Source organism: Chionomys nivalis, chromosome 2 (assembly GCF_950005125.1).
Source record: "Chionomys nivalis chromosome 2, mChiNiv1.1, whole genome shotgun sequence".
Taxonomy (NCBI): Eukaryota; Metazoa; Chordata; class Mammalia; order Rodentia; family Cricetidae; genus Chionomys; species Chionomys nivalis.
In genome coordinates this window covers 78,075,570-78,085,756 of record NC_080087.1, presented here as the reverse complement: position 1 = coordinate 78,085,756, position 10,187 = coordinate 78,075,570, and the positions used below count along the sequence as shown (strand labels likewise).

At 53.4% G+C, this 10,187-nt stretch overlaps 1 protein-coding gene across 1 annotated transcript; it reads left to right on the top strand.

The window, feature by feature from the left end:
* Window positions 1–252: 252 nt before the first annotated feature.
* Ceacam16 (CEA cell adhesion molecule 16, tectorial membrane component) lies at window positions 253–9,722 on the top strand. Its single transcript, XM_057760855.1, has 6 exons — window positions 253–289; window positions 2,390–2,734; window positions 3,222–3,497; window positions 5,723–6,001; window positions 7,959–8,289; window positions 9,530–9,722. Exons 1-6 carry the CDS (start codon window positions 253–255, stop codon window positions 9,720–9,722), a joined length of 1,461 nt encoding a protein of 486 aa, XP_057616838.1.
* The last annotated feature ends 465 nt before the right edge of the window (window positions 9,723–10,187 follow it).

Below are 10,187 nucleotides of genomic sequence, written 5' to 3'. Positions count from 1 at the left end.
GCAGCTGCCCCAGGAGACCTGGCCGGGTCATGGCCCCTGGCCGATGCTTGCCACACCCAGCCCAATGCCCAAACAGGGCCCCAGATCTTCTGTGACTCGATCCCTCCAAATTCCGGCGATCCGCCCCGATTCCAAATTGCCGAACGATCCCAGGTCCAGTTGCAGACGGAGCCAAGCCTCAACCAGGAAAGGGCCTCTGAGACCGGGACGCCATCACCACCAACCATCTCCGGCATCAACCTGGGGTGAAAGATGGCATTGGCCTGGTGCAGCTGGTTTTTCCTCAGTGGTGAGCAAGAAGGGTTTCCCACCCCACCCCCCAGGTCCTCAGCCCACTCCCTGGACCACCAAGGACCTGAAGACAGAGAGAGGAACCCCCTGCCCCGGGAGGGAACGTGTGAGCCGGAAGCCCAGCTTGCACTGTGTGGGAGCAGCTTTGTTTCAGGCTTGAGAGGGGGGACTGGAGACCGCCCCTGAGAGATGTCAGCAGTGGGGTGGAGGCTTAGAGAGTCCCAGAGCCAGAGAAAAGCGAGGTGACTAGTGGCAGGATTTCCAGACTCTTGTTTGGACTTGGTTTAGGTGTTTTTGAGGTGAAGTCTCCTATAGCCCAGGTTGGCCTGAAACTTACTTTGTAGTTGAGGGTGACTTTGAACTTCTGATACTCCTACCTTCAACTCCCTAGCGTTGGGATTACAGGTATGTGCCATCATGCCAAGTTTATACACTGGAGATTGAACTCAGGGCTTCATGCTTGCTAAGCAAACACTCTACAAACTGAGTTACATGCCCAGCTAATTTATGTTGTCTTTTGTTTTTGAGATAGGGTCTCACTGTTTCCCTGGCTAACCTGGGCTAAACTTGCAATGTTGACCAGGTTGGCCTTGAACTCACAGAGATCCACCTACCTCTGCCTCCTGAGTGCCGGGATTAAGTGTGTGTCACCAAGCCCAGCACTAGTGAAGTCTGTGTTGCTGTTATTGAGACAGGGTCTCACTATATAGCCCAGGCTGGCCTCAGACTTGAGACAGTCCTCATGCCTCAGCTTCCAGAGTGTGACCACTGAGCCTGGTTTGTGTTGCTCTTCCCTCAGCCTCAGTTACTCAGCCGTGAATAGGCCTAGCTGGCAGGATCACTCTAAGGTCCTTAGAAGCAGGACTAATTAACGTCTGCTGTTTACCGACTTGGAATCCTTTTCGCTTGCTAGCATCCACTCTGAGAGGGACATTCGCCTGTGGTGCCAACTTCCTAGGGAGGAAAACCAGGCCTTGAAGAGATGACTTGAAGAGATGGCCAGGGTCTCACCACACAAAGTGGCAGAGCTGTGCCCTAAACCCAGAGCCTGTCACTACCACGCACTTCCTTCCAATCAGGAAGGGGCTGCAGACCAAGCCAGGCCTGCAAGTGTGTGTCATATGAGAAGTGCCAGGGACACCTTGTGAGCCATGCACAGAGGAGAAGGAAGCAGCAGGGACCGGCCCTACTGGTTGAGACTTGTCTGTTTGCCCAGGATGGGGTGGAGGAGGCTGGGGTGTGGCTCAGAGGGTAGAGTGCTTGCCTAACACTGTGAGGCACTAGGTTTGCTTCCAGCACAGTGTAACTGGGTGTGGTGATACGTGCCCAGAGTCCCAGCACTCAGGAGGTGAAGGCAGGGAGATCAGAAGTTCAAGGTCATCCTCAGCTAGAGTTGTGACCAGCACAGAATCCCTGAGTCCTGGATAGAGGAGAAACTAAAGAAAGGAGAGAGAAAGGGAGGGAGAGACTCCACATATCCTGCTCTCTATGTGGGGCCCTCGTGCACACAGAGCGAGTGCCCCTGGATCGGGCGACAGACTTAGGCAGTTCCTGGCGTTCCTACGAGGTCACAGACTCACTGAGTCTCAGCCCAGTGCCTCTCATGGGAAATGTCCTGAGCCCCACGTTGCTCTGCAGAGACACAGTCTGTGTGTGCACAGTGTCAGGTCAGGTGGCCCAGAACACAGAAATCCCCTTTGTATCATCAACCTTGAGAAGATGGAGGTGTGTGCAGAAAGAGGCATCGCCGTGCACAGTGTGCAGACTCTATGAACGCTCAGGTGTTAGAGCCTGACTTGTTGGTGCAGGCCTGCAAACCCTAGCACCGAGGAGACCAAGACTTCCAGATAAGACTTCTCTCCTCCCTGCCTCAAAATTAGGTGATTGAGGGCCAGAAGTTGGATCTGTGTGTCAGTAGCAGAGTATTTGCCTAGAATCCCCCAGTGAGGGGCATGGATGAGGTCCTGGGTTTTATTCCAGGAGGAAGTGGGGTTGTGGGATGCACACATCTTGCTTGTGTCTGATCTTGCAGACACTGGGGATGTCACCTCTGAGTCAATCCTATCCCATCCAACCTGCCCCTTCTGTTCTTCTTCAGTCTGGATGCTGAACACTAGGGCTGAGATCTCCATCACTCCTGATCCCGCCCAACCTGCAGAAGGAGACAATATCACCTTGGTGGTCCATGGGCTTTCCGGGGAATTGCTTGCCTACAATTGGTATGCAGGGCCTACACTCAGCCTGACCTTCCTGGTGGCCAGCTACATTGTCAGCACTGGTGATGAGACCCCTGGACCAGCCCACACAGGGCGGGAAGCTGTGCGCCCCGATGGCAGTCTTGCTATCCATGGTGCCCTGCCTGGGCACACGGGCACCTATATCCTACAGACCCTTAACAGGCAGTTTCAGACGGAGGTGGGCTACGGACACATGCAGGTCTATGGTGAGCCATCCCTTGCAACAATCCGGGACTTTCCACCCTCTTCCTTCACCCCTCCCTTGAAAAGAGAAGCGGAAAAAAAATTCTTTATAATTGCATTTATTGAATGTGTTTATGTGTGTGCGTGTGCGTGTGTGTGTGAATCTGAACGTTCATGTATTTTAAATAAACACATGGAGGTCAGAGGACAGCTTTCAAGAGTCAGTTCCTTCCTTCTACCATGTGGAACCCAGGGATCGAACTCAGGTTGCCAGGTTTGGTAGCAAGTGCTTTTACCCACTGTACCATCTTGACAGCCCCTTAAAACAGGGTGTGGGGGTGCCTAAAATAACACTAAAATGCTCACCTTCTCCATTCTGGCTTCCAGGATAATGTCTGTCTTCTTTGTCACTGTGGCTGGGGGTACAGAAGCACAGCTTGGCGGTGCTTCTTGCCCCGGGGACAGGAGGTGCCCCTCCCCTCCCCCTCTGTCTCTTGCTCCCCCTCATAGAGATCCTGGCCTCTCCCACGGTCATGGCCAACGACACGGCGCTGGTGGAGCGTAGGGACACCCTTCGTCTAGTGTGCAGCAGCCCCAGCCCCGCTGAGGTCCGCTGGTTCTTCAATGGCGACGCTCTGCCTGTTGCTGTCCGCTTGGGCCTCTCTCCCGATGGCAGAATGTTGACCCGGCATGGCGTCCGCAGGGAGGAGGCAGGCGCCTACCAGTGTGAGGTGTGGAACCCTGTCAGCGTCAGCCGCAGCGAACCCCTGAACTTGACCGTATATTGTGAGTCTTCCAAGGCACCCGGTATCCCCATCTCATAGATGGAAACAGAGGCCAAAAGAAGGAGTTCACAGTCACACAGAAAGCAAGTTGGGAAGGTGCATGGTCCCTTTTAAAATACAACTTGACTTGTTGGCCACTCTATGAAGTACACAGATTGTAGCTAATAATGTCAGGTCGATGTAGATGAGTGACGGAACAGGTGTTCCTTATCAGGGTGTCCAGAGGTAGAGGAAGAAGGCTCACCATTAAGGCCAGCTCGGTTAGAAAGATTTGTCTCAAAAAAAAAAAAAAAAAAAAAAAAAAAAAAAAAAAAAAAGCTGGGCAGCTGGGCGATGGTGGCACACGCCTTTAATCCCAGCACTTGGGAGGCAGAGGCAGGCGGATCTCTGTGAGTTCGAGACCAGCCTGGTCTACAGAGCTAGTTCCAGGACAGGCTCCAAAGCCACAGAGAAACCCTGTCTCGAAAAAACAAAAAAAAAAAAAGAAAAAGAAAAAGAAAACAAAAAAAAAAGAGCTGGGCAGTGGTGGCACACGCCTTTAATCCCAGCACTAGAGAAGGAGAGGCAGGCGGATCTCTGTGAGTTCAAGGCCTGGTCTACACAGTGAGTTCCAGGACAGCCAGGAATGTTACACAGAGAAACCCTGTCTTGGAAAAAAGTGGGGGGGATATGTGGCTGGGGAAGCTGGGATATAACTGAGCTGGCAAGACATTTGTCTGGCATGTGTCAAAGCCCTGGTTTCCATCTGAAGAACTCTAAAGTGTTCATGTCAGTATAGATCTACAGTCCTAACACAGGGAAGTGGGGGCAGGATCCTGAACTTCAGCCTTGTCAGCTGTGTATTGTTCAAGGCCAGCCTGGGCTACAGGAGGCCCTGTCAGAAAAGAAAAACATCCCTAAATAAGATGTCCAACAGGGATGTTTGGATTTGACAGGGTGGAGGATAACGTCACCAGGATTTAGGGCTCAGAGGGGACAACACAAAGGCTCATCACAGAAGCACATAGTAGTACCTGGGTAGCAGCTTGGTGGTGTGGAATCCTGAGAAAATGAATCACTACTGTGCCCAGCTTTGATGGAGCAGTCCCTTTAATCCAGGAGGCAGAGGCAGGAGAATCGCTGTGAGTTCAAGACCAGCCGGGGCTACATCATTATGTTAAAAAAAAATCAGGCTGGTGTATAAAACCTGAAGTCCTGGAGCCCTAACCAGAGGATGACAAATGCCAGCACCCTAGCAGAAGAGGCGAGGCTGTGGAGTCTAGACGGCAAAGCCTAGAAACAACCCTAGCAGCAGAGACGAGGCTGCGGAGTCTAGACGGCAAAGCCTAGAAACAACCCTAGCAGCAGAGGCGGGGTTCCGGAGTCTAGACAACAAAGTCTAGAAACAACCCTAGCAGCAGAGACGAGGCTGCGGAATCTAGACGGCAAAGCCCAGAAACAACCCTAGCAGCAGAGGCGGGGATCCGGAGTCTAGACGGCAAAGCCTAGAAACACCGCCAGCTGAAGCGGCATCCTAGCACCAAGTCATGACACCAAAGCGTGTAGACCAGCGGGTCTCAACTTGTGAGTGGTACCTCATTAGGGTTGAACGACCTTTGACAGGGGCCACCTAAGATCATTAGAAAACACACTTATTTACATTATAATTCATAACAGTAGCAAAATTGCAGTTATGAAACAGCAATGAAAATAATTTCATGGTTGAGGGTCACCACAGCTTAAGGAACTGTATTAAAGGGTCGCAGCGTTAGGAAGGCTGAGAGCCACAGCTCTAGAATCTTAGACACACAGATTTCTGGGGTCTGACATAGAATGTAGATTTGTTTCATTTTGTTTTTCGAGACAGGGTTTCTCTGTGTGGCCCTGGCTGTCCTGGAACTCGCTCTGTAGACCAGGCTGGGCTCGAACTCACAGAGATCCACCTGCCTCTGACTCTTCTCGCTGAGATCAAAGGGGTTCACCACCACTGCCCAGCTCCACACATTCTTTTTCACAAATGAGAAAAAAACCTGAGTTCTGAGTTCTTGTGGGAGGGGAAGTGAGTCTCAAGATTCCACAGTGGGTTAGAGATCAAGATGCCACCAAGAGAGGCGCAAGTCCTTTCTCCCTGTACTCAGGCCTGCCAGCCCCAGGGACCCAATCTAGTAGACAAGAAGAGGTGCATGCTTCTGTCCCCTCCCAGCCCACCACCCCGCCCCTCCTGTGTCTCTCCCTCCTGCCCTACAGTTGGCCCTGAACGAGTGGCTATCCTCCAAGATTCCACCACCCGTACGGGCTGCACCATTAAAGTGGACTTCAACACGTCCCTCACCCTGTGGTGTGTGTCCCGGTCCTGTCCTGAGCCAGAGTATGTGTGGGCCTTCAACGGGAAGGCTTTGAAGAATGGCCTGGATCACCTGAACATCAGCAGCATGACGGCAGCCCACGAGGGCACGTACACATGCATTGCTAAGAACTCCAAGACTCTACTCTCCGGCTCTGCCTCTGTGGTGGTCAAGCTGTCCGGTGAGTCAGCCCCAGCCTAATGACCAGATGCTCTCCACAGAGGCCCAGCAGGCCTTTGATGACTGGACCACCATTTTCCCAGAAGAGAATTAGATTCCCAGCACATGCACTGAGCGGTTGGGATAAGGTGGCAGGCATATTGGATTGTCCCCCTCTTGTCTAGGTGTAAAAAGAGTCAGGCAAAATCTGTCACATCAGAAAATAAATGGTGACTCATATCCTGTGCCTTGAGGTTAGAGTGAGTGACATGTGAGCCCAGTGTCCCCTTCGGGGGGTGGCAGAGTGGGACCCTGGGGTCCATGTCCTTCCGTGTAATTATCCCTGTTGGTGGAAAAGGCAGCAACAGCTGGGAGCCCTGCCCAGCCCAGGACACGCAGGCCTGAACTGCACACTCTCACACACCACAGCTGGAAACCCTCGGTTCTACATAAGTGTGTGGGGTATGGGAGGAGGTGTTGGGCATTGAGAAACCTCAGAGAACACTGCCCATGCCCCAAGGACGGTGGCTTTGAACATCAAGTTCTCATCTAAAATCACAGTGTTTGAAAGGTGAAGGCAGGAGGATCAGGAGTTTGAGGCCATCATTGGACACAGACAGTTCGGAGTCAGCTTGGGCTACATGAGACCTTGTCTCAAAAGAAAATAAAAGCATCAATAATTCTACCTGGGTTTCTTTTCAAGCGGCCATTGTCCCCTAGGGACAGTGGGAATCGTCCTCCGCCTCCTCCCTCCCTTCTTCCTCCACTAACAGGCTGGGTCTCATGAAAAGGGTGGGGATGGACCCCTCTTTCACGCAGAACAAAGATGGAAGTCCCAAAGGTAAGTGAGCCTCCTGTATTACCTGTGAGGGCCCTTGGCTGGAGACAAGGTGGACCAGAGGACTTCGGGGACAGCATGGGGGGTGTCCAGGGTCTGCAGGTACGTGTAGGGTGTACCTAATGCAACACCCCGAGTTTGCTTCCTCCCAAGCTGCCAGAAATTGTGTGGCAGATGCTGGGAGTAAGATAGAGGCCAGAGAGACATAACTGTTACCCTGCCTGGGAAACAAGCTGATCTGATGGAGGAGGCACAGTCTTTCTCTGATCTCAGGGGAATCAGGGAGGGGAGCTGCCAGTCAAAGAGAGGAGGCACAGCCTGAAAGAATTTCCAGGTCATTATGAGATACTGCTTTACTTTAAAATTCATAGTCTGATGGGGGAGACACAGGTCCCACTATAACTGTTATAGAAATTTTCTGATACAATTGACATAATTGCTCCCAACTCTTGGGGGGGCAGGTCTCTAACTTGATCAGAGTGTTCCACTTTGATAATTCCCATTTCTCAGTCTGATGGAGGAGACGGGGGCTTCCACCTTGGAGAGAATTTCAAACCAATGGGGTAGTCTTCCCAGCTTCTAGGGTCCCAAACCTGATTAGAAAAAATCTAGACTTTCCCAATCTGATGGAGGAGACATAACCCACACCTTGTGAGGATTTTGAATGCAATACAGGATGCATGGCTTCTTCCCTCTAGAGGCTTCTGATCTGATGGAGGAACTGTCAGCCCATATTCTCGGGTCTGCTACTTTCACAGAAAAGACATGCAATGGGAAGAGAAGTTCCAGACATCCTATGGGGGAGACACAGCCACATTTTCTGGGATTCTCAACCTGATAGGAGTGTTTGGAAGTTTCCACTCTGATGGAGGAGACATGGCCAGATTCTCTAGGGTCTCCTGATTTTTAGGAGGGACAACCTGCACCGTCACCCAAGGCTGAAATCTAGAGAGGGAGATGTGTCCCTGGCAAGCACCACTGAGAGAGTCTATGTGATCACCCATGAAGTCACCTCCATCCTTGGTCTCCCCAGCACCTCATGAGGAGCACTTTCCCTGGAGGAGTTGGCCAAGGGAGGGGGAGGACTCCACCCCACACCCAAAGCAGACCTGGCTGACAGTGGTGGTGGCTCTCTCTCCAGCCGCAGCCATGGCCATGATGATTGTGCCTGTACCGACTAAACCAATGGAGGGCCAGGATGTGACCCTGACCGTCCAGGGCTACCCCAAGGACCTGCTAGTCTATGCCTGGTACCGTGGACCCGCTTCAGAGCCCAACCGATTGCTCAGCCAGCTGCCGTCGGGGAACTGGATCGCCGGCCCTGCACACACGGGCCGGGAGGTGGGCTTTGCCAATTGCTCACTGCTGGTGCAAAAGCTGAACCTCACGGACGCCGGGCGCTACACACTCAAGACCGTCACACTGCAGGGCAAGACTGACACGCTGGAGGTGGAGCTACAGGTGGCCCGTGAGTGAGCGGCGTGGGGGGGGCACAGTCCCACAGGTGGCCTTCTCCTCCCTCACAAGCCTGAGGGACACGGGCATGTGCCTCTCCCATCTAACCTGAGTGTCCCCATGTGTGGCACTTGCCTTGCCTCTCAAACGATGATGAGCACCAAGGGTGGAGGGGCCTCCATCAGACTGAGGTCTCCTTGTCCATGTAAGGTATATGTCAGATGGAAGGCTATAAATAGGGGTGTCATGTGAGGGTGGGCATCTTTTCTTCTCAGGTGAGTGGAAACTAAACCACAGGGATGCAGCTTCTTCACCACACTGGGGAGTTGGGGTGAATGCAGGTATTTTCCTTCCCCATGAGACGTGCTATGAGGGCAAGCCGTTTCCACCTTCTGACACGAGAGCTCCCCCAACCTGAAATGCACAATGTGCATTAGGATGCAGGATGCAGGCTGCTAGGTGTGTCTCCTCCGTCAGACAGTGTTCTCGATGGGAACGACCTCTCCCACAGTGGAGAACCATGTCTCTTCCATCAGACTCAAACCTGTGTTCTCCATCAGACAGGGAGTTCCCAGAGTCAGGGACAGCGTCTCCTCCATCAGACTGGGAAAGTCCCAGAGTCAGGAACTGTCTCCTTCATCAGATTGGGAAACTCGAGTCAGGAAATCAGACTGGGAGCTCCCAGAGTCATGGACAGCATCTCCTCCATCAGACTAGGAGTTCCCAGAGTCAGGGACTGTGTCTCCTCCATCAGACTGGGAACTCCCAGAGTCAGGGACTGTGTCTCCTCCATCAAACTGGGCGCTCCCAGAATCAAGGGCCATATTTCCTCCACCAGAGTCAGGAACCATGTCTCCTCCATCAGACTGGGAGCTTCCAGAGTCAGGGACATGTCTCCTCCATCAGAGACAGGGACCTTGTCTCTTCCGTCAGACCAGAAGCTGCCAGTCAAGAACCATACTCTCACAATTAAAGGCCATGTCTCCTCCATCAGACTAAGAATTCACAGAGATCTTCAAGGCCATGTTACTAGGGCAGGTGCGCTGGACAGGTGCCCTTGACAGAGAATAACAATCTGTAGTCTTGCCTGTCCCAAACCTAGACACCCAGATGTCAAGATCCTGAGCCAGGACCAGTCAGGACCCAGCCACTGGCTATCTGGGTTCGCGCAGGCGCACTCCCAAGCCCGGGAATTCCTTTGCAGCCTCCTTTGTCACAGTCCAGCTGGAGGATCAGTCTACCTTCCTGCACCACCAGACCCCAGATCCTGGCACAGGCTGAGCGGGGCGGAGGGGTCCGCGGGAGGCGCGGTGGGCGGGGCTGCGGGAGGATCCTCCTGCTGACTGACAACCTCCTCGTCCCCGCCCCCGGTCCTCTTGCACAGCCCTGGAGTAGCCGCAGCAGCAGCAACAACAGCAGCAGCAGCAGCACCCACACCGCAGGCCATTGAGACCTGGAGAGAAACGCGCTCTCGCAGCATCTACCCTCATCCACCCCTCAGCCCAGGACCGCTCACCTGTAGTAGGGATGCAGACCGCGGTCCCGCCATCCTGCCTCCATCTAGATTTAGCACCTAGCTGTGGGAGAGCTACCCAGTCCATAAACGTCAGGATGAATGCACGCACGTGGTTGTCAGCCTCTCCTTCCACCGCCGCCAGTTGGGTCAAGTGCAGCTAGGCCCCCCTGCTTTTGGTTGTCACCCCGAGCATGGGCGCATGAGCACCTAAGGATGCTTGACCCACGCCCCCTCTGCTCCAGGGTAGGACCTGGAGCTTTCGCAAAAGTCTGCAGCTCACATGGAGGGGTGCCCTGCTCCCCAGAGGGATAAAGACCAGACCTCTATGGGTACAAATAGAAAGAGTGGAGTAGGGAGGACCCTGTTTGCTGGGTAGCTCCTGCCCTCACCCTTGCCCTA